Source organism: Rhineura floridana, chromosome 10, assembly GCF_030035675.1.
Source record: "Rhineura floridana isolate rRhiFlo1 chromosome 10, rRhiFlo1.hap2, whole genome shotgun sequence".
NCBI classification, from domain to species: Eukaryota; Metazoa; Chordata; class Lepidosauria; order Squamata; family Rhineuridae; genus Rhineura; species Rhineura floridana.
In genome coordinates, this window is record NC_084489.1 from 45,144,697 (window position 1) to 45,169,123 (window position 24,427).

The window sequence follows — 24,427 nt, forward strand, 5'->3', positions numbered from 1 at the left end:
ATTTATATACTTTCTGCCTATAAAACCATGGGTTCTCTAGACCATAGAGATGTCTTCTTCCTTGTAAGGCTTTGCAGTTATTCTTGGCCATAAGAATTGTACCCAGAGTGAGATTGTGACTGGTCCTTGGGCTTGCATGCTCTTTCCTCCCCTCTTCCCCAGATTGCATCTTCCTTTCTGTTCCCCTCTGTCATTGTACCCAGAGAAGTAAACAATTGAATAGGGTAGATACCCATGCCCAAATAAATGGAGCATCACATTGTTTGGAAAGTTGATTAAAATGTGTTTTCCTGCTTTGCATCTTACCTTTTTGTGGTGAGAAGCACTGTTTAGAGAAAGATACTTGAAGATAACATGCAAATCTACCCTAAGAGGTAGGATGAGTTAGAAATCTAAATACATGTTAAATCTTCTCTATGAAAAGCAATGATTTCCTTTTCCTCTCTCTTTCTCTGTATATGTGTGTGTGTGTGTGTCTGTGTGTGCGGGCACGTTCTAGTTGTTTATTAAAAGAACAAAACTGGTTGAAGCATCACATTAAATCATTCATGCAATGAAGATGATGCTAATTTAGAGTTCAGGTTCTGCATGCCATATAGATAGCATAATTGTATGAAGTTTTAATGTTCTTAAAATGGCAATTGATCAAGTAGGATATTGCACTCCTTAATTCTACTTGTCAGTAGAATAAATTACTTTATTACACTTACTAATCAGTTTGTTATTTGCCTGCAGGATTCAAAATGTGCAACTTTCCAAAACTACTAAATTAGGCCTTAATAAATTAATTCTATGAAACAATCTCCTGATAATGTTAGAATATAATTTTGTAACCAATTAAATTCCATTTATGTTTTGAAGCAATTTATAATTAAAATCATACATTTCTAAAAACCATTTTTTTTTTGTTACCAATACAAGTTGTGGAAAGTAATGAAAACAGAAGAAGGCAGCATTCCAAAGCCCCTAGCAGTTTTTTTTATTGCCATCAATTTAAACAGCACCACAAAGAGAAATGCTTGCAGCATGCTTTTTAAAAAATTGGACTTGTCAGTCCCACTTGAAAGATAGAATTAAGAGACAGAGTCTCTATTATTACAACAAACATTGAATTAAGTCTGCTTATTTCCCTGAAACTATTACTGATGTAAATAAAAAGGAACAACTCAAAACCTTTCACATTTTCAAAAATTAGCTTTATATTCCATACACTAGGCAGCAAATTGACAGATGAGAAGAATGCTTCTTCATGCTTTCAGATAAACATTTAGTTAAATATGAAATTGTACATATTGAAAATACATAAATATTGATTATGGTTATAACATTGTGAAAGTTCTGAAAGCGCTTACTGTCCAAGTGTAGAATCTACTTTCTGTTGAATGAGTGTTCAAAATGTTGTTGTGTTTGTGTTCAGTGGGCACTTTACTTAGACCAGTTACACACAGATGTGTTCTAGGGCCAAAAACAAAACCTTTTGGTGTTGCCCGTCTGTAGAGAAAGAGGACTGGGACTGAAAGACCACAGGAGAATACAGATGCATGGAGACTCAGTTGTAGATGAGCACAGTATATAGAAATATACTTGCACAGTATGGAATTTCCATGCTTATGATTTCCACATTTTTGTTGAACAAATTTGAAAGCATCTTAATTCTTTTAAAGCCATGTTTTCTTGAATTTAGAATTCCTTTGTATTTGTTGAAGGAAGTTCACTAAATGACACCTTGAAAGGAGCTGTGCATCAAAATATAACTTTATTGTGGCTCTGTTTTCATTAATGTTTACACCATGATTTAATGTGCTGAAAATACTTTTTATTTAATGTCACAGTTATCTTTACATCAGTCCTGTAAGTTTGTTTCTCCTGTCTTTTATTGACTTCATATATATCTAGTACTGTAGTTCAAGAAATGTACTAGGCATACAGTGTAATCTATTCTTACCTCCATGTTGTGGGGTGGAAAGTAAACCTGAGACAAAATGTCTTATCATAGCCCTAAATTGTAGTCTGTGGCTACTAGATTGCAAATCTCAAAAGAGGAACAAAACAAATCACTCAAGGAAACTGAGCTGAACCAGAGACTGCAAATGAAGTAAAATCTAGCAACACTCTAAGGTGGTCGCACATGCGCAATGGTATTTCACACACAAATACAGAAGAACACAGCACACTTTCCCCTACCTACTGCCTTCTGTTTTTTCAGTCTGCTTAGCCTAGTGATGACCTTTGGTGGGGGTGGGGTGGAGAGAACCAACTCTACACAGAAAGCATCAATTTGGCCATGAGCATGTGCTGAATTAACTTGCCCTTAGTTGAATTATTGATTAAAATGGGAACTTGGATACCTCATAAGTTTAGGAACACACAGTGGATTTTTTTCCAAATTATAGAAAGAGAGGCCCCTGAAATATCTTATTTGTTTTACATGATTTTAACTGCCAAAAGGAGCAACTGAAGGTATATTTTGATTGGGCAGAAAAAATGTCAAAAACATGGGATCCCTCTTGCACTTCAGTGACAAATATTTAAACTGTTTTAATTCAGCCATTCTTCTATTTTTTAAAAAATGTGGCTAGCTCCAACCTCTTGCCAAGTAGATTCTCCAAGCCAAATTGCATACTGATAGGATGAATCATCTTGATTTTATTATGAATGGAATTCTGAAGTGTCATACTGAATACTGAAAAAGACAACCGTTTTAACTATACAGCTGCTCCTAGAGCAGTATAATAAGGAGATTTATGCGTATAGATTTTGTTATATTTAAGGAAGAAATTTTATTGTCCGATATCTGATTTTGTGGCTGTATAGGTGAATGAGGTGTAAAAGGAGACACAGATTGGAAACACTGAGTTTAATCTTCAAGTCTGTTCCCAAGACCAGCTGTACTTGTATCTATCTTTCTGTTTATTTACTATTACATTTATATCCCACATTTCCTCAAGGAGATCAATGTGGTGTACAAACATGGTTCTCCTCTGCCCGATGTTATCCTCACAACAACCCTATGAGGTTACGTTAGGCTGAGAGACAGTGACAGTGACAGTGACAGTTACTTTCAGAAAGTTAGTACTCTTAGGCCTGCACTGTTACTCTGTTTGCTCCTTTGTTGACCTCTAGAACACCACTGAATAAACTAGGAAAAGGGTTCTTAAAGCTTCTGGGTAGATTTCATTGTCCTTTTAGATACAATTTGTATGGCTGAAGGTCCTTAAAAGCAAGGTCTGCTGTACTGTGCCTTTTTTGAAAAGCTGCTTCATGGTTCCCCCCCCCCGAGCCATATGTTGTGGCTCCAGGGACCAGTCAAAAACATTCCTAATGAAATTGGCGCATGCCATTTAATTCAGAAGTGCAACTCTAACTTAAATGATCAACAGCCTTAAGGCATGTGCGTTTCTTCTGATTTCCCATTTGCCTCACTGTTATCGTGAAATGAGCCATAGTGCTTGCACATACATGCAGCAGCTTGTTATCTAATAGTAAACCTTGCAAATTTTCTTGTGCAGCATTTGAAATTTAGGAAAAGATCTCCATCATGGCAAGAGAAACAGCAGAACTGCTCTGCTTTGGTTTTATTTAACTTTGCAGAGTTGGCCTCTATAAAATCCTTGAGTACTCTGTTGCTCCCCAAAGCTTACTGGTCTCATGCAATCCTTCTCTTGCAGTATGTGATATTCAGGGTTTAAATTTTGAGGTATGCTTTGAGCCTTCTAGTAATGTTTTGATTCCCTTGACTTCCTTTGCTGTTTGACAGGGAGCCAACAAGCTGTGGGTAAAGACAGAGGAGGTCTGGTACAGCCTCTGGATCCTATTCCTGGCTTCCTTCAAATTTTAGATATTTCATTATAGTGCTCATTAATGAAATATTATTTTCCCCAAGGCAGTCTAAAAGACTTTCCCAACGATTCATAACTTGTGGGACACTATACACCATTCAAATAGAAAATTATGACTATCCCAAATTGGGCTGCAGAAAAACAGCTTTAAGTGGTACTGTTTTTAAATTATTAGAAGTCCAATGTTATGAGAAATATTTCTGGTGTTTGGACTCCCCCCCATAACATTGTACACACTGAAAACACTAATGATATTCATTATAGAGTTCTCAGCCTTTACATCATAGACATTCCTATATGTTTCTTTTAAAAAGATAATGAAACCCTTCCTAATAGAGTTTATGAATGGAAACTGATTTTTATTTCACACTTTCACCTTTTTAACAGGTCTATGAATCATTGGTAGCAGGTAGTATTTAAGGAGACATGTCTTTCCGAAACTTGTTACTGTAGAAAAAGTTTCAACAAAGCTGCTTTGTGTATGAGAGGATTTTGTTGGGTAAAACTAAGCTGTAAAAACCAAAAGAAAAGAATAGTTAACCTAGACTGAATACAGTAGAAAATTGGGAATCTTGTTGAATCGTTAAGTCAAGTAAAGTTAAATCCTCAGGAAATTGCAGCTACTGATTGGAATCCAGTTTGCTTGTGTGTCTGCTCATGGTGTGAAGAATAGGACTCCTTGTCTGTTATGAACTGTCTTTAAAAATACAGTTCTATACCTCTGAAGAAAACCACTATTTAAAAAAAAAGAATATACAGTTTATCAGTTGGAATAATTACTATGCCTTAAATGGAATGTTTTTTTGTTCAGGACATGATGGTAATTTTTCTAGAGTATCTTGACAGAATCGCGGTATTTGGTAGTTCAACAAATTAGAAGTCTCCTTGTTAGAAATTGTAAGTGAATAGCCTTTTTTAATTAAAAAGACTATCTGACTTATAATATTTAACATTTTAAAACAACAATTTAACGATTTTTTTAAAAGGGACAAATTCTTATTTGCATCCTGCACTGCACTTGAATCCATATTTGGAATGAATTTTAATCATCTCAGGATCTCTAAAGTTAATTACTGGAGCCAGAGATAGGGCTTGAGGTAAAGCCAGAACTGGACCAGGCATAACACAATGCTCTGTTGACCACACAGTGGCAGAAGGTCAGGTTTCTAATATTTGTAACTGGCCATGCTAATTCAGAGGTGGTTCTGGAATTACTACTACTACTACTACTACTATTATTATTATTATTATTGTTATTATTATTATTTCTTTCCTGCTCTTCACCATGAGGTCCCAGGGTGGGTTACAAGAATTTAAAAGTACAATATTACTCTTAACAAACTTAAACTACAGTCAAGAGAATAGGCTGGGTCTTCAAAATATAGGTGTTAATGGCCAGGGTCAGGGTAAAGAGGTGCATCTTGAGCATACAATAGAAACTACATAATGAAGGTGCCAGATACACCTCTGTGGGAAGGGTCCTCCTGGGTTGCCACCTCTTGAACTTCTGAAGATGGCATAATTAACAAGGGGGCCCCCTCTGCTGATCTTAGCACCTGGGGGTGTCTGTCAGGAAAGAGGCAATCTTTCAGATATTTGGGGACTGAAGTTGTTGAGGACTTTAAACACTAATGTAAGCATCTTGAATTGGGCACTGAAATAAACTGGCAATTGCTGCAGCTGTTTTAAAATGGACTAGGTGAACCCCAGCCAATAATCTAGCTGCTGCATTTTTGAACAATTGAAGTTTCCAAGTTGTCTTCAGGGACAGTCCCAGGTCAGAATGTGTTGCAATAATCCAGTTTGGAAGTTACTAGAGCATGTATTATAATGGCCAAGAAATCTTCCCCAAAGGGGCCATAGCTGAAAACAGGCATTCCTAGCCACCAAGGCAATCTTATCTTCCAGTGACAATGTTGGAGTCAGGAGTACCCCCAAGCTACGGACCTGTTCGTTCCTGAGAAGTACCACCCCGTGCAAAATAGGCCATCTGCCCACATCTCAGAAAATGTGAAATTCATAACATCTCTGTTTTACTAGGATTCAGTTTATTGGTTTACATTCAGGCCATCACTGCTTCCAAGCATCACTCTAGCTCCTCTTGATTCAGGAATAAAGAGGCAGAGTGGGTGTCATCTGCATACTAATGGCATGCCACTCCAAATTTCATGATGACAGCTCCCAGTAGTTTCAGATAAATGTTAAATAGCATGGGGCAAGACAGAACATTGTAAAAGGTAAAGGTGTCCCCGCACTTATAGTGTGAGTCGTTTCCGACTCTTAGGGTGACGTCTTGCGACGTTTACTAGGCAGACCGTATATATGGGGTGGGATTGCCAGTTCCTTCCCTGGCCTTTCTTTTCCCCCCAGCATATGCCGGGTACTCGTTTTACCAACCATGGATGGATGGAAGGCTGAGTGGACCTTGACCCCTTTTACCGGAGATTCGACTTCCTCCTTCCGTTGGAATCGAACTCTGGCCGTGAGCAGAGGTTCGGCTGCATTACCGCTGCTTACCACTCTGCACCATGGAGGGTCTTGCGCCGAGCAATAGCTCCCCTCCCCCATAATTACTTTCTGGGAGCAGCCTTGAAAGTCGCAGTGGAACCACTATAATACAGTGCTCCCAACTCACACCACCCAGAGCTGCCCCAGAAAGATACTGTGGTCAGCGATATCAAAAGCTACAGTGAAAGCAAGAAGAACAAGGATAGTTGCATTCCTGCCATCACTCTCCTGACAAATGTAATCAGCTGCAGTCACCAAGGCAGTTTCAGTACCATGACCAGGTCTGAAACCAGACTAAACTGGGTCCAGATAATCCGTTTCCTCCAAACATGCCTGAAGTTGGGCCACCAATACCCTGCCATGCACCGTGCCTCAAAATGGGGATATTTGTCACTGGACAATATTTGTTAAATACTTATGGGTCCAGGAGTTCCTCTTAAGAAAGGGATGTACCAATACCTCCTTAAAGGCAGATGGTATTCCCCCTTCTCCAATGAAATGTCAATCACTCCCTGGACCCACCCAGTCAATCTCCTTTAGCTGGTTCTAAGAAATCAAAATAAGCAATGGTCAAGGTGGCAGGTGGACATCCACATTTTCCCAAGTTCTCGTCAGCATCAGGCTGCAGTAAGATCAGTGCAGATGTAATAGGCAGTGCTCTGGACACTTCCAATGAGCATGCTCTAACTGTGGCATCCAGTTCTGTCCGAATCTGGGTGACTTTTTCCCTAGAGTACCTAGCAAATTTGTTACACCAGGCTGTCGAGGGTGACAGAGCAATGCTGTTTTGGTCATATGACAGGCGCCCATTCACCACTTGGAAAACCTCTGGCAGACAGCCACTTGCTGATGCAAAGGTGGCAGAGAAGTAAGCTTTCTTCATCACCATCACCACCATGTGGTAGGTGCAGTAATGTGCTCTTACCTGTCCTCGGTCAGATTCAGACTGAGATTTGTGCGACCTGTGCTCCAGCTGCCACCGTCCCATTTTATCACCAGTAGAGGTTAGACCAATGTGCAAGCAACATGCATTTTAGTTGAAGCAGTGCAGGCACATGTATGGTACCTTTTAATGTATGAAAGTATCTTTACAGTTAAGAGACAGAAGCTCATTTAACTGGAAATTATGATGATTCTCATTTTCAGAAACATGATAGCTGAAATTGTGAAAAGGAAGGAAGCTTGAAACTAAGACTGCAATCCTAACCCCACTTAGGAGGGGGAGAACTATGTACGCCACCTTGAGCTTGTTGGAGAAAAAGGTGGGATATAAATGCAATGAATAAGTAATAAAATACATGGGAGTGAGCCCCACTGAATTCAGTAGGACTTAGTTCTGAGGTATAGTTAGGATTACACTGTTAGCCCTGGTAAAATAATTCCTTTAGATTATAATTTTTTCTTTTGAATCTAAAAGATTCTAAAAGATTCATAATATATGCTAAATGTAAACTGATTTCCTCCCTTTTTGTAATGCATCGTAAATATACATTGTGTGCATTAAACCTTTGTTTTTGAAGTTGGCTTAATATGCACTATAGCGTCAGGTTATTAATACTAATTCAAAGTTTGCATTAAGTTTCTGATTATCTTATCTAGCCATTTTGCATTTCGGAATAAACAGGTTTAAACTTCCTTCCTGCTGACCTTATTCTAGCAAGTTCTAAAACTGGCCCCTTCCAGCTGGGTAAACAGCCATAAGGATCTAATTTGCCCTCCTCTCTTTGTCTAATTCAAAATTATGTTAAATGTTCTCTTCAGTCACTCATGATAACATTTTCCATTTTCACAGAGTAGTTTGGATAGGTTCAACAGTTCATTCTCAGCATTACAGATTAAGGAATTTAAGACTCTGGATTGTACTGTCTTTTTTAAACATTCCAAAACCACTGTAGTGTAACCATTCTGTCTAGGCCTGCTTATACTCTTAATCAGATAGAATGAACTATTTATTAACTGTCCACCAGTTTACCTTTTTGCTAAAGAAGAAATATAGGCAAACCCTGCCAGTCTTGATGGCATCCACAGAGGAACCAACAAAACAAGCACAAGGTATTGTTGCTAGAGAGCCAGCTCACTTCCATTTTTGTCACCATACTGTCATTTTGTTTTCAGACTTCCATCTGGAACGTTAGTTAGTAAAGACCAGTAAGGAACAACAGAGGTCATTTGCAGAGCCTGTGAACATCCTTATTAACATGGGAAAAGGGAGATTCCCAGTTCTTTCTAAACTGGCCTGGAAACACTTGGATGCACTAAAGCCTTATCTCCATTTCTTTTCAGTCAACTACCAATTGACTGTTGAGAGCCCTGGGTTCTTTTGTGACTTTCCAGTTACAACCAAAATGCACTTGCGTAGAGTCAAGCATCAAACTGGAAATCTGCTAAACTGGAAATTTTGCAGTCACCTCCCTAGTTCTCATAAAAGTTTGGGTTTGTTTTTTTGAAAGACTGATTGGTTAGACCGCTGAAGTTAGTGTGATTTCAGGAGAGCAGTTTTACTATGCTCAGCCAGGCTCATTCTTGGAACTCCCAGTTTTGGGTGCCTGTCTCTGCACTTTGTATTCTAGACAACCTTGCCTGACAAAGCCTTGTCAAAGAACACCTACTCTTCCTGCCTTCTTTTCAATTAATTCTGACAGAGGATCCTTGGCACCCCTCCCTCTCCTGTATTTTCAGACAGATCATCAGGAAGGAGGATAAGCAAGAACTGCAATATCTACTCATCCTTTGTTCCCCCAATTTCTGTTCTCTCTGTTTCCATTTTATTATTTATTTATTTATTATTTAATTTGTATCCCGCCCTTCCTCCCAGCAGGAGCCCACGGTGGCAAACAAAGCGCTAAATACACTTTAAAACATCATAAAAACAGATCTTAAAATACATTAAAACAAAACAGCTTTAAAAACATTTTAAAAAAACAACTTTAAAAAAGGATTAAAAACATTATTAAAAAACATATTAAGCAATTCTAACACAGACGCAGACTGGGATAGGTCTCAACCCAAAAGGCTTGTTGAAAGAGGAAAGCTTCCATCACTTCAACCCGCCTCTTTTCCACCTGAACACTGAAGCATACCCCACAACTGGGCTTGGACAGTGCTGCCTCTTCTCCTTCTCTCCATTTTGCTTGCCTTCCTTGTCCCTTCTGGAACAAGTCTTGAGTAAAATTTACACTTCAATTTGCCTTTTGTTTTAATTTTTCAATAAAACCTTTTTCAGGAAAAGCTCTGGTCTCATCTCTGTTGCTGCATCCTGAGTACTTTCTGAAGGCACTCCAGTGCTTAAACTCAAGTTATTTACTCTGTGCTCCTGTGCATTTTTGGTAAACATACTAGTTTCTGGACCATCTCCATTTTTATTTTATTTTATTTTATTATGCGATTTGTTAGTCGCCCATCTGGCTGGTAGACCAGCCACTCTGGGCGACGTACACGTTAAAACAGTATATAAAACAGTTAAAAATTTAAAACACAGTAAAACTAGCCCGTTCCAAAAGCCTGCCTAAAAAACCAGGTCTTCAGGGTCTGGCGGAAGCTCATTATAGATGGGGCATGGCGTAGATCATTTGGGAGAGAATTCCACAGGGTGGGGGCCACAATTGAGAAGGCCCTCTCTCGAGTCCTCACCAGTCTAGCTGTTTTGACCGGTGGGATCCAGAGAAGGTCTTCTGAGGCTGATCTTGTTGAGCGGCATCCCTGTCGATGCTGGAGGAGCTCCTTCAGATAAGCTGGGCCACAACCGTATAGGGTTTTAAAGGTTAAAACCAACACCTTGAATTGGGCTCGGTACACAACCGGTAACCAGTGCAACCCCTTCAACACAGGAGTGATGTGATCTCTACGGCGGCCGCCTGTAATCAGACGCGCTGCTGCATTTTGTACCAGCTGTAACTTCCAAACCGTTTTCAAGGGTAACCCCACATAGAGCGCATTACAGTAGTCTAGGCGAGTGGTGATCAGGGCATGTACCACCGGTGGGAGTAGATGATTGGGAAGGTAGGGGTGTAGCCTCCGTATCAGATGGAGTTGATACAGAGCTGCCCGGCTCACAGCCGAAACTTGAGCCTCCATGGACAGCTGGGAGTCAAGAACGACCCCCAGGCTACGAACCTGGTCTTTCAGGGGCAGTCGTACCCCGTTGAGCACCAGGTCTATATCTCCCAGCCTTCCCTTGTCTCCCACAAACAGCACCTCGGTTTTGTCAGGATTCAGCTTCAGCTTATTCCTTCCCATCCAGCCACTCACCGACTCCAGACATCTGGACAGGGTTTCCACAGCCAACCTTGGTGAAGATTTAAATGTGAGATAGAGCTGCGTGTCATCTGCATACTGATGACACTGCAGCCCAAATCTCCTGATGATTGCTCCCAGCGGCTTTATATAGATGTTAAAAAGCATTGGAGAAAGGATAGATCCCTGTGGTACCCCACAAATGAGGGGCCAGGGATCTGAAACCTCCTCCTCCAGTGCTACTCTTTGGTACCTCCCAGAGAGGAAGGAATGGAACCACTGCAATACAGTGCCCCCAATACCTAACCTCTGCAGGCGGTCCAAGAGGATACCGTGGTCAACGGTATCAAAAGCCGCTGAGAGATCGAGAAGGACAAGGAAGGTGCATTTGCCTCTATCCCACGCCCTTCTCATATCATCTACCAAGGTGACCAAGGCTGTTTCTGTCCCATGTCCCGGTCTGAAGCCCGACTGAAATGGATCTAGATAATCCGTTTCTTCCAAGTGTGCCTGCAACTGTTTAGCCACCACCCGTTCAACTGCCTTGCCTAAGAATGGCACATTTGAGACTGGGCGGAAGTTGTTCAGATCTTGGGGGTTCAAGGAGGGCTTTTTTAAGATTGGTTTTATTATCGCCTCCTTGAGCACTGATGGCATTACTCCCTCTTGAATGATGCATTTACCATCAGCTTGATTCTTTCTCCCAGTCTATCTTTGAAGCTCATGATGAGCCACGAAGGGCAAGGATCAAGTAGGCAGGTGGTCGGCTTTAAAGTTGAAAGCACCTTGTCCACTTCCTCAGAGGGAAGAAGCTGAAACCGATCCCACGCCATCGAAGCAACACTGGTCACCTCTGGCTCACTACCTGTATCCGCAGTGTACGGAATATCGCTTTTAATACGATCGATTTTATCCGCAAAGTGTTTAGCAAACTCATCACAGGAGACCTTATCATGTTCCCGCAGTACCGGAGCAACTGGACCGACCAGGCTCTGGACCACTTGGAACAGTCTCCTGGGACAGCACTCTGCAGATGCAATAGAGGTAGCATAAAAATCCTTCTTTGCTACCCTTATTGCCACATGATAGGCTGCTGCAGAGGCTCTAACCAGTGTTCGATCGTCCTCAGAGCGAGATTTTCGCCACCGGCGCTCTAGCCGTCTCACCTCCCGCCTCAGAGTTCGCAACCATGGGGTAAACCACGGTGCCGTCTGAGTTCTGTTCAGGGGGAGAGGGCGTTTTGGAGCCACTCAGTTCAGCGCCCCGGTGATCGCGGTATTCCAGCCCTCCAGCAGGGCCTCAGCTGAGTGGCTGTTTGCTTGCTCCAGAGTATCCCCAAGCGCATTCAAGAAACCATCTGGCTCCATCAGACGCCTGGGGCGGACCATCTTAATGGCCCCTTCAACCAATAATAGCCAATTCTTCAGCAGAATGGAGCCAAGGCTGCAGAAGGAAAATGCTCCCCTAGCACTAATCTCTCCTTAGTAATTTTTGTTCTGGAAGGGCTTATTCCCTGAACATGGAAAAATAGTGACAAAGAGATGTGTGTATAGAGACATACATCCTGAGCAAACGTCATAACAGAAGGGGAGGATCCTTTTAAAAGCCTAATATGTCTTTATGTACCTGTCTGAATTCTTGGCTTTTTTTTTTTACTTAATGGAGTAGAAAGGCTTTTGACAAAAATGTAAGAAGGTAATTTAGGCAGTGACATGAATCACATTAATCCGTTTTAACAAAATACTAGAAGCTACTTCTGAAAATTAAACACTTTCCATGCCCACTACCCTTGGAAAGACTCCTAGGTATCAAGGACCACCACTTTTTCAGTCCTGATGTGCTATAGAATGTGTCAGAATAATCACAAGGAAGGGGAAGGGAAGGACACAAAGGTTTTTTGCTCTTCATTGTTGATCTCTCCGCTGTTTGCTTGCTGGAACATAAAGGGGAGAATGATTTGGGGAGGGATGCAGAGAGGAAAGCCAGGAACCCTCCTCCACCCGTGCTCCTGACTATTAATCTGAGAAGGACTGGGGAGAGGGCTTAAGAGTTTGCCTTTGTTTTATGGTGGCTTTTTAAGAACCTTGCTCAAAAGGTAGGCTTGGGTAAACTTTGTTGGCATCCCTAACTTTTATTTCAGTTATAACTTTGGGGACAGCAATTTGTCTTTTAATGTAAAATAGTTGTAGTTGCTCTGAAACATAGGGGTAGGATAGGTTGTAAATTGTAAACAAATAGCAGTATATTGGACAGCATTTGAATTTTGCATTTTTTTTGTCTACTATCATAGCATTTCATTTAGCCCTTGATAGTCACATTTACGCAAATGTTGATCTCTTGACTGTGCTTCAAGAGTATGCTCCTTTTGTCACCACAATAAGGGGATGGTCATCTGTCGGGGCTTGCATGAGGGCATTTGTCTTGTAAGCCTTTTAAAGTAAGTAACAATCTTGAATGACCTTCTTTAGAGCCAAAGTATGCATTACATTAAAAGTGTCTGCATATTTGCATGTGTTTTTTAAAATAACAGCTGCATATTGGCTGATCTCAATAGGACCCTCTGGAGTTTCTATTTTAAGGGATATATACACACACACACACGCAAGTGGAAATAGATGTAAGGTGTAGGTGGGCAGTTTCATGGGACATGAAGTGAATCTTTCCACCTTCTACTGTAATGAATCTTCAGTTTGCATTACTTTTGCCCCACTTTAATGTTTCAGTTTTTATGATGCTAAATCAAAGTTGAAAGCAAGCTGAACTTACAACTTTCAGTCCACTCGTTACATATGTAGCCCTAACTTATAAATAGCCGCACAGGATACTGTGCAGGACAACTTTATAGAAGTATTCTATTTTGGAATAGAATTGCAGCAGCATCAATGGCAAGAATAGAGAGAACTGGCTCTTTGCAGTTCTAACTTCCTTCATTTCACTTTTTGTGAGTAACATGGAATAGCTGTGAAGATATTTCTGTTCTTCTGGTGGGGATCCCAGTTGTCTCTCTTTTCTGGGCACACGGAATTGCTCAGGTTACTCCAGTGCACAGTGTGATGCTCACATGGTAGTCCACACAAGATGCTGTTCCCTTCAGTTTTGGGGAGTGCCTTCTGTGCACAATAGGCATATGTACACTGAGCCATTTTGGGAGGTGAAACAAACCAGGCAGTCCTTGCTTACATGTTCCATGTACATATTGGAACCCCGTGGAGCTTTGAATACTGTGCCAATATGTACCATGTCTTATGAAGAGGGAACGTGAAATGAAAACATCAGTTATGGGCTCAATAACAGAAGCAAGAATGTTGTCATAAGCTTTGGTGATCAAATTGCTGTGAACTAATCTTTGGTTTTATTGGCCACTAAGTTAGAAGAATTCTTCTAAAATCAGCTTAATGCCTAAAGAGTAGGTTAATACAGTTTCAGTTTAATGTTCAAATATATAACAAAATATTTTTTAGAAATAGTTGAAATATTTTAATCTCATAATTGCCAATGGTTATTTTATCTTTGAAGGTGATATTCTGTAAATTTAGAGTAAGTATTCTTTTAAGACAGTTCTGCTAACAGAAGTGGTAATTACAGTATGTGGCTGAAGCATGATGATTACTACAGATATAATTGGCAGGAGTGCAGATGTCTGAATAGAACTACATGTTTCTACCTGTTGCAAACATAAATACACAGGTAATTCTTTTACTTTAGTTTAGAAAGTAGATGTGGTTATGAATGCCCACTAATGGAAGTTGTTGCAATGGTGTAAAATAATATTTTCTGTGCAGTAACATGTGGAAAGAGTTTGATTAATTAAGATGAGAAGATATTAATCATATTGATTTACAGAGCAATACTATTCCTGAGTTCAGCTATGCCTCCTGGGCAGGGAGAGGATCTTTTCTAAGTCCCTCTGCATTTTCTGAACCTGAAGAAACACAAGTAGATCTCAGCCTCAATATGTAGCACTATCTCTGCCCTTTCCACTGGCACCAGTGCAAGGGGCTAAAACTGGGTGGAAAAAGGAATGACAAGAGAAGTGCTGAGCTTAATCATAATTGTGCACTCTCTCAGGACATGCTCCTGTCTCCTTCAGTGGTGTAATGTTATGCCTGCAAATGAGAAAGTATATTAAAATGCTTTCATTGAAGTCAATGATCAGCTATAGATTACTGCCCTCTCTCTGTTTTTTCTCTGCTGCAACAGAGGACCGGATTGCAACTAAGGTTGCATCCTATTCATACTTTCCTGGAAGTAAGTTCTGACTGTCTCCATGATTACTGCTGATGTTCAAAGCCAATCTATATGAAATTGTCTATATGAAATTGAGAATTGATAACAAGACCAGTTAGGTGAATAACCAGCAGGCTCTGACAGTTCACCAAATGTGTATGTGTGTGTAGTCCCTGCCTGCTTCATTACTTAATAAATATTCCACTGCTGTCTAAATTTTCTCTATCATGTCATACCTCTTGCATGAGGCAAAGGCAACACAGCAGAACTTAAGTAGCTACATGGAGCTATACACAGAAGGCTGCTTCACCCATTTTAAATTAATTTAAATGAATTAGTGTTAAAGGGAAACCAAAACATAGAACTATGTCCATTAAAATTCATTTGATCAAATTGAAAGCAAATATTTTATGTTGTCTGCAAACTCTCAAGAAAAGAGATATGAAAAATGCAATCTTTAGGCTTTTTAGATACATCATTATTGATGATGGCCCTTGGCTAAACAATAAAAATTGATATTTGAGGTAAATGAATATTTGATATGGGTCATCCACTCCTGTTTCATTCTTGACAGTTCTTGGTGTAATTCCCACGACATTATTACCGTTTATTTCTATGCCGTCTTTTGGCCAAAAAGTATTATCCTTATTAAAAAGCAGCAGTAACAACTTTCAATGACAATACAATAACAGGCAACACTTTCCTAATACTTCCCTAATAAATTCCTAATAATTAGATGATGTCTACTAGTTCTTACATCAATATGTTGATGTCAAAGCATAGTACCACTAGGGTGTCCTGCTGGTACTCCACCTGCCAGTTCTGATACAGGAAAGGGAGCAGGAGCAGTCCAGTTTTTTGCCAACATAGACGGTGTCCATGGTAAGCACTACTTCAACTTGATCATGGGAATAAAGTGATCAATGTACCAGCCTGCAATCTCCCTGCCCTGGCTGGACAGGCTGCTCTCATAGGTCTTCACAACGATGGAAACGAGGGGCTCGAAGGGAAAGGAGAAGAAAGAGGTGGAAGCCTGCTCGGCATGGGTGGGTCTGTCCACGGGAGAGATGGAAACAATGGGCTCAGAGAGGAAAGGAGAGGAAAGAGGTGGAGGCCAGCTCAGCGTAGGTGGATCTGACCACGGGGGGAGGCCCCAGTGCCAGAGCTCGTGTCATCAAAGAGTTGGTGCGGGTCCACCATCAGGACCAGGCTAGATGATGAGAGGCCCAGCAGGAAGGGTGGTGACAAAGAAGACACAGTGGCGGAGATGGGAGGGCGGCACTTGGTGGCTCTGGGGCTTTCAAAAGTAAAGGTGGCACAGCTGCCCCTCCACCAGGCTATGAACTGCTTCATTGTAGGCCTCGTTGGCCTCCCCCAGGGCAGGGCGGCGTTGGCAGCGGCTTCAGGAGCAGCAGCAGCAGCTGTAGTTGTAGTTCATAAGCTGGTGCTTGACTCTGATTCACGTTAACTTGATGACCTGTCATCTGTTTTTTTCTCCACATGCCTGTGGGTTTAAAGACAGATCTGGGTTTGGTGAATTAGTCGGATTAATACTGTGCTGTATATCCACCACATTGTGGTTACACTCAATCCATATTTCAGAACAAACAAAATAATGTGTCAGTTTGCTCTTAGTCTCGCTTATGAAGTATACTTTTGCCTCTTGTGTATAGAAAATTCTGAAAATATAGTATGTATGTGTGGCTTAAGCAGTTGTTCACAAATATGAAAGGTTTGTACTAATATTTCTGTGTGCACTTCTTGGTACAACATGTTCATAGTGAGAAGGACTATAGACCTCCCCACGCACAGTAAAAATGATGCATAGAGCTGGCTGTTCACATAGTACAAGGCTCAACTTTCACAGAAAAATGTGCAGGATGTGCAGTGTATCCCAGGAGGAGTTCAGTGTCTGGATCAAGCCAACAATATATGTGGAAGTCAAAATCTTTAATTTGTTTGGACTTGTTCTTTGAGCAGAGATTAAGTAAGGTAAACGTGTAAATCTGTTTCAAAACTTCTTTTCTTTTTCTTTTTCTTTTTTTGGTTCTCAAGGCAGCAGGAGCAATCTGTCCTCTTGTCTCCACTGTTATTGCTTCCTCTGCAGATGGGTGTTTAGACCATTCGCTAGATCGTGCCAAATACAGAGCAAGTGAAATGCCTCAGGCTTTCTTATTTGATATAATCTATCAAGCATATCATCAGGTAAGAATTTTGGCAATTAAAAAGGAAATTCACTTCCCCCTCCTCAGTGTGCTGTAAGAGGCAACTGATTTGCACATATTTTTTTGGAAGAGAAAACTGTATATGACCATTTTAATCAATTAATTTTTGTTTTATTGTCACGAAATGGTAGCATTTTGTATAATTTATGTTACGCACACAACTACAATATCAAACATTCACATGAATAAAGTAAATTAAGGATGGAAAAATTTACATGTTAAGTGTGTACATCCTACACCTGCAGTTCATATGGCAATTGTGCTGGTCCTTGTGCTGACCCTGCTAGTTGAAATGGACAAATTCTTGTCCTACTAAGTGTTCCTTTTCTTTACCTTCATTGGGGAAGGTCAAACCTGAAAGTATCCTATGGTAATAGCTGTTTGCTTTGTTGCTGTTTGTTTTTTAAAACATTTTCGTGTTTCCCTTTCTGTGCACATGGCAGCTTACCACAGTTGAAAACATAAAATTACAAACTTGTAGAAAACCAGAATCCTTAACGTACAAAATAATTCTCCCAAACAGGAGTACCCAGCTTTGCATCTTCTTTACCCTTGCATCTTTCACAAACATGGCTTCCTTCTTTTTCCTCTGAAGGGCAGGAGAGATGTTGATTGCCTTATCACATCTTGATGTTAATATTCCAAGGTTATGGCTATAAAGATCCTCATAGCTGTAAGGAGGTATGAAACAAGGCCCTGCTAGGTTGGGTGAAATAAATAGTGATCCTTCATATTTTGTGGTCCTGTTCCTGATTACTTAATAATGACTTGTATGTGTACTTTTTTTGAGGGAGGGATAATAAATCGTCCTAAAATTGCATGTTCCCTTTTTCCTTCTGGAACAAAAAATCTTCCTCCTCTTTCCCAGCTGGTAATGTTAAATGTTGCAGAAACGCCAAGTATGGAAAGACTAACATTTGAAACCAACTTATTTAGCATTTAGGTTTGTTCAAACATTAGTCTGTATAAATAAGATCTTCACAGCAAAGATAGGTATAATATGATCATGGTTAACAGTTAAGGTAAGAAGGAATTTAAAAATTGGATCTTAATGGGCATAGGCGTGGCAGTGTCACAGTATGGGGGGAAAAACTGGGTATAGCTTGTGCCAGTTCTGTTTTCCAATGATGAAATTCAGTAGGACAGCAAAATAACACAAAAGATCTTTGTGTGGCAATAATTGCTTTTAATTATTTCTTAATTTATTTAGTATTCTTTTATCCATTCCTTCAATTTATGACCTCATGGTGGGCTGTAAAACAATTAAAATATAGACAACCTGAAAACAGGCAGAGCAGATGAAAAATACTTAAATTCAACTGAAGATCAGTCATAAAAACGTGAGGATTTAGGTTCACTCCATCACAACAATAAAAAAAACTTCCTTTATCAATTCTGACAAAAACCAGACAAACAAGTGGATTTTAACCTGGCACTGATATGTGAATGCCAAGTACTCCACAACTGGAGCATCACTGTGGGGAAGGCCCTCTTGTGTCATCACCCAATGTATCTTCCCCAGTGGTAGGACCTTGTGAAGAGCCTCTGCCTCAGAAAGAAGAGACTAGGCAGGCTGATAGAGAGTTACTCCTTAAGATATTTTTTAGGAGACACAAAGGACTCACAATTAGAAAGCAGCCTGCATTCATCCCTTTTTGGAAAGGGGAAATTCTTCAGTTATGTTTTAGTTAAGGAGAAGAGGAGAATTCCTGAGTACTGATTGTGAATATTATATATTTTATTATGCAAAGGTATCTCCATTTTATGTTCATTTTTAATTTGTGCATTTATTTATGCAAAGGCCAGAAACCCTTTTGAAGGTAAGCTTTAATTATGAATATTTTTGTTAATAAATGGTTTGGACTTCTATAACTAAGGATATCTCATCTGCTTCCAATTTCCATTTATTTATGACAATTCCCATCCACACTAATTTTCCACAAAGCATATGCGGGAAGCATGAACACTATCTGCCCACCTCATTGTGTTGCGGGAAGGCAGAGTCTGAATAAGTCCTATACATTTTTGATTCATCATTTTCATGAGAGTTTAATACAGTAATGTTTTAATTTATTCAAAAATCTGAAACAAGATTGGTGGTCTGAGTGAATTACTTGACTACGTTAGATAGCTTTGCACTTGATTATCTCTTTGGTATAGTAGTGGATTCAGTATATAATATGAACCTTGTTATATGCAGTATCTAGGTTATGGTGTGGAAAGTGTTAATGAAATTGTATAACAACTGGGAAGGAGAAAAGTGGTCATTTTTCTAATGGGATAATCACTTATTTATAGGTTGTTTCTATTCTCACAGGAAGCTCCCCACTCCCAAAATTCTGAGATACATAAGCTTTCAGCAAGGATTGGTTTTAACAAACCTTGAAGTTCTATGTTTTTATATCTCTAATACCTTGCAAAACCATTTGGTCATGTGAGGGATTGTTAACTATTCAGCCATTTAAAGTCCTCTACTACTTAAACCAGGAATGTGGAACCTCAGGCCTAGGGGCCAAATGTGGCCTCTCTGTCTGGTTCATGGGATTCTCCCCAAGCCTCACCCCTTTCCCTAGGTGACACCCCTCACCAGCCCTCTTTGACCTCCTTGGGTGCTTTTACCTGGCTGGAATGTGTCCTTGAAATGTGATAATGTGACACCTGTTGCTTGCCTGGATGTGTGCGGTGTGGCTGCTACAGCTTGTTTCACATCTAGGTTACTAAATCTTCCCCCCCACACACACATACGCACACATACAGAAGCATGCTATATCAGTAACCAAACACGAAGGCTAACAGGGGCCTTGCACTTGGAGGAGGAGGCAAGCTGCCTGTTTCTATTTCCTCCTATTGCAGGATCCCCTACAGCTACAACTGTAAGAGAGCTTGACTTGATAAGTGACAGTTTCAGATGAGGAATCCACTTTGCAGCCATTCATGCTTTAGCTTGTTTCTCTCTGTGCTCTTGGGAAATGACCCCTACTGCTAACACTGAAACAGACTTCTGTACTGCGACTCGTGAATTTGCTTCAGGTAAACTCCTTCACCTCTGTTCAATAGCCCAAACTGCTTTACCATACTGATTGGTATTTTGCTAGTTATTTTGAGCCTGACAAACATTGTGAGGAATGATGGATGGCTCATGTCCCTATATATTTTCTATGCTTCTTAGGCTTTTAATTTTTCTCCTATGGTTAGGAGTGCATAGAAGGAAGATTTCTTCTTCTTGAGAGTGGTTAATTTCCATTACTTTGAAGTATTCCAGAAATGTCACAAATGCATTAGAGGACGGATTCTAGCATGCTAGAAGCTATGCTGTGCTTACAGAATGTAGTGGGAATTGAAAGGGCTTTAACACCAATCCTCCACTGGCACACTTAACATACGACAGAAATACAGAAGATCTTGGCTCAGGAAATAATCTAGCTCTTTCCTGACACGACACTTTCAGTTTATTGTGGGTAAACTGGCGATAGCTACATAATGTTAGGTTAGGTTAGTGTCCTGATGCTATGACGCATTATGATGATACATGTTTAGTAGTACATTTACAACTGTGCTATCTCAGCACTGTAGCATGTGCTTGCATTGTAGGCTGAATCAGAAATGGATATGATGAGCTCAGTATTGATACTGTTAACGCAGCAGCTGCTATCATAATCCATTATGGCACAGAATAGTGTAAAGCTGTTCTATGACAGATAAGTATATAGATAGTTTGTAATATTTGATTTTTTTGTGTGGAATTTAAAGACATTTGGATCCTTGCAGAGATAACCAAGGTGGTACAACCATGTGTGCCTGATGTTGGCAGTAACCTTTTTATCATGAGAATGTGATTGATTTGGCTCTATTAGCCAAGCATAGATTGCAGCTGAACTACATTCAAATTGTATGCAGTTTGTATATCTAAATCATGAGAACCAGTGATTTAAAAAGTTGTATTTTATATAAATTCTCTAGACTACAATGTTGTTGTTGTTTTAAACATTGTCTACAGTGCAGCGACTATGACCTGGATTATGGAACAGAATGCTTGCATCTGGCACTAAAATACAGCAAAACAAATGCTAAACTCATTGAAGGGCCCCCTGACTTATGGAAGGTAGGAACAAATTTACTTTAGTAAAAGGGAAGCTTTAGCAAGTTGATGATGGTTACATGATTACACTGCTGAAAGTTGTTGTTCAAATGTTACAAACCACGAGTGACATGAAATTATAACAAGCTCCTTGGAATCTTTAAGGTGCCCAACTTTCTTTTTGGTGTTGCAGACAAATGTAATGAATCTTCTGCAATTTAGAACTGAGAAGCAGGTTATTCTTTAAGATGTCTGTGTCATCAGCCTGATTCAGTTTTTCTCAGGAAAACTCATTCTTTCCTGGCTTTAAGTGTCTAGGCAGGATTCAAGAAAGGGACTAAGAAGTAGTAGTGATGGGGGACTTCAACTACTCGGATATCTGCTGGGAGACAAACTCCGCAAAGCACAAAGCCTCCAACAAATTCCTGATGGGCCTTGCTGATAATTTCCTCTTTCAAAAAGTAGAAGAAGGAACAAGGGGATCGGCAATCTTGGACCTGATCTTAACTAACACGGACGAATTGGTCACGGGAATTAAAGCGGTCGGTACCTTGGGGGAAAGTGACCACGTAATGCTGGAATTCGTGATTCTGGGGAAAGCCAAAGAAGAATATAGTCAAACATGGACCTTGGATTTCAGGAAAGCCGATTTTAGCAAGCTCAGGGAAATGATGGGTAGGATCTTGTGGCTAGATAGACTAAAGAAAAAAGGAGCCCAAGAAGCGTGGGAGTTCATGAAGAACGTATTACAAAAAGCGCAATCGCAAACAATTCCAAAGAGAAAGAAAAACGGAAGACATCGGAAAAAGCCAATGTGGCTACACGGAAGACTGGTGGAGGAGGTAAAAGTAAAAAAGAGCATGTATAAAGAATGGAAGGAAGGACGCATCACCAAGAAAGAGTACTGACGAGCGGCTCGGGCTTGCAGGAATAGCGTAAGGAAAGCTAAAACCCAGAATGAGCTGAGGCTGGCGAGGGAAGCAAGGAACAACAAAAAGGGGTTTTTCAGATATGTTCGAAGCAAGAGAAAGACCAAGGAAACGGTGGGACTGCTGCTCAGTGAGGATGGCAAATAACAAGGAAAAGGCAGAACTGCTCAATGCCTATTTTGCCTCCATTTTCTCCCCAAAAGGGAACAGTGCATCGGTAGCAATCTCAGTAAGGGGTCGGGATTGCAGTTCAAGATTGATAAGGAGATAGTCAGGAAATACCTAGTTAACCTAAATGAGTTCAAATCTCCAGGGCCTGATGAACTGCATCCCAGAGTATTGAAGGAACTTGCGGATGTACTCTCGGAACCTCTTGTCGTCATCTTTGAGAAATCCTGGAGAACAGGAGAGGTGCCGGAGGATTGGAGACAGGCAAACGTCGTCCCGCTCTTTAAAAAGGGTAAAAAAGAAGATCCGGGGAATTACAGGCCGGTCAGTCTGACTTCAATACCGGGAAAGTTATTAGAATGGATAATAAAAGTCCATTGGCAACTATCTAGATGACAATGCTGTGATTAGTAGGAGCCAGCATGGGTTTGTCAAGAAAAAATCCTGTCAAACTAATCTCATCTCTTTTTTTGATCGGGTCACTAGCCTAGTAGATGGTGGAAATGCTGTAGATGTCATCTATCTAGATTTCAGCAAAGCGTTTGACAAAGTCCCCCACGACCTTTTGATTAGCAAACTGGTCAAATGCAGACTACATGGAAATACTGTCAGGTGGATTCACAACTGGTTGGAAAACCGTACTCAAAGAGTGGTTGTCGGTGGCTCTGCTTCGGACTGGAAGGAGGTTTTGAGTGGAGTGCCACAGGGTTCTGTCCTGGGGCCAATACTCTTCAACATTTTTATCAATGACTTAGATGATGGGGTGGAGGGAAGCCTTATGAAGTTTGCGGATGATACGAAACTGGGAGGGATAGCTAACACAATGGAAGACAGGAATAAAATCCAAAGGGACCTGGATAGACTAGAAAATTGGGCTGAAATTAATAAAATGACATTCAATAAAGACAAATGCAGGATTCTGCATTTAGGCCACAAAAACAAAATGCACAGGTACAGGATGGGAAATACCCGGCTTAGCAGTAGTGCGTGTGAGAAGGACCTTGGAATTGTAGTGGATCACAAGTTGAACATGACCCAGCAGTGTGATGCTGCGGCAAAAAAGGCAAACACGGTTTTGGGATGCATAAACAGAGCTATAGTTTCCAGGTCGAGGGAAGTAATAGTCCCACTATATTCTCATTAGTTAGGCCTCATCTGGAATACTGCGTTCAGTTCTGGGCGCCTCATTTTAAGAAAGATATAGACAAGTTAGAGCAGGTTCAGAAGAGGGCGACGAGGATGATAGCTGGTATGGAGAACAAGTCTTATGAGGAAAGGTTGAAGGAACTTGGCATGTTCAGTCTGGTGAAGAGAAGGCTGAGGGGTGACATGATTGCACTCTTTAAGTACCTGAAGGGCTGTCACATAGAGGAGGGTACAGATTTGTTCTCTGGTGCCCCAGAGGGTAGGACTAGGTCTAATGGTTTTAAGTTGCAGGAGCGTAGATTCAGATTGGACATTAGAAGGAACTTCTTGACAGTAAGGGCAGTTTGGCAATGGAACCGACTGCCTAGGGAGGTGGTGGGATCCCCTTCGCTGGATGTCTTCAAGCAGAGGCTGGACAGCTATCTGCGGGAGATGCTCTAGCTGTGGATTTCCTGCTGTGAGCAGGGGGTTGGACTCGATGGCCTACAAGGCCCCTTCCAACTCTATGATTCTATGATTCTATGAATCTTAGAGCAATGACACAACTTTTGTAGACTTCTCTTGTAGCTGGCATCATAAAACATGTGTCAAAACATTTTTGTTATACTTTTGAGATTTCAAAATTATCATTTTTCCTTCTTTTTGGCAGAAACTGTACTTAAAAGGCAGATCTTTACGCGACTTCCTTACATTCCCTAAAGAAAATCAATTGAAGAAGTGGAAATGGATGCAAATAAATAATTAAAAATCCCCATTTATCCACATACTGATAATTTCACCAAGCAGAGAAAACAATATATACAGATGTAATATATACACAACACATTTTGTCAGAGGTATATATCTTTTAATATGTTGAATGGTGGTACAAGATAGTATTTTAAAAAATATGAGTTGCAGGGCAATCCAAACCCTCTTTGTGCTGAGCTGAGGGCAGAAATTGGATTCAGCAGAGGTGTCCCTTTCCCTAGCTTTTCCAGCAAAGCTGGCTTCCTGCTGGCTGCCAATTTTATTCTGAAAATGTAGCACTCCCCTTGCCACCTGCTGAATATGTGGGCAGGCAGGAGTGCCACC

General features: G+C 40.6%; 1 protein-coding gene across 3 annotated transcripts in view; it reads left to right on the forward strand.

The window, feature by feature from the left end:
- Positions 1-24,427, forward strand: part of CRPPA (CDP-L-ribitol pyrophosphorylase A) — a 109,423-nt gene that overhangs the window by 12,859 nt on the left and 72,137 nt on the right. For 2 of the 3 annotated variants that reach the window (XM_061586574.1, XM_061586575.1), the window contains exons 3-4: positions 16,863-17,012; positions 21,030-21,134. In XM_061586574.1, coding sequence (XP_061442558.1) covers positions 16,863-17,012; positions 21,030-21,134 — 255 coding nt within the window. The remainder of the gene's footprint in view (positions 1-16,862; positions 17,013-21,029; positions 21,135-24,427) is intronic. The other variant, XM_061586576.1, reaches the window with a different exon arrangement.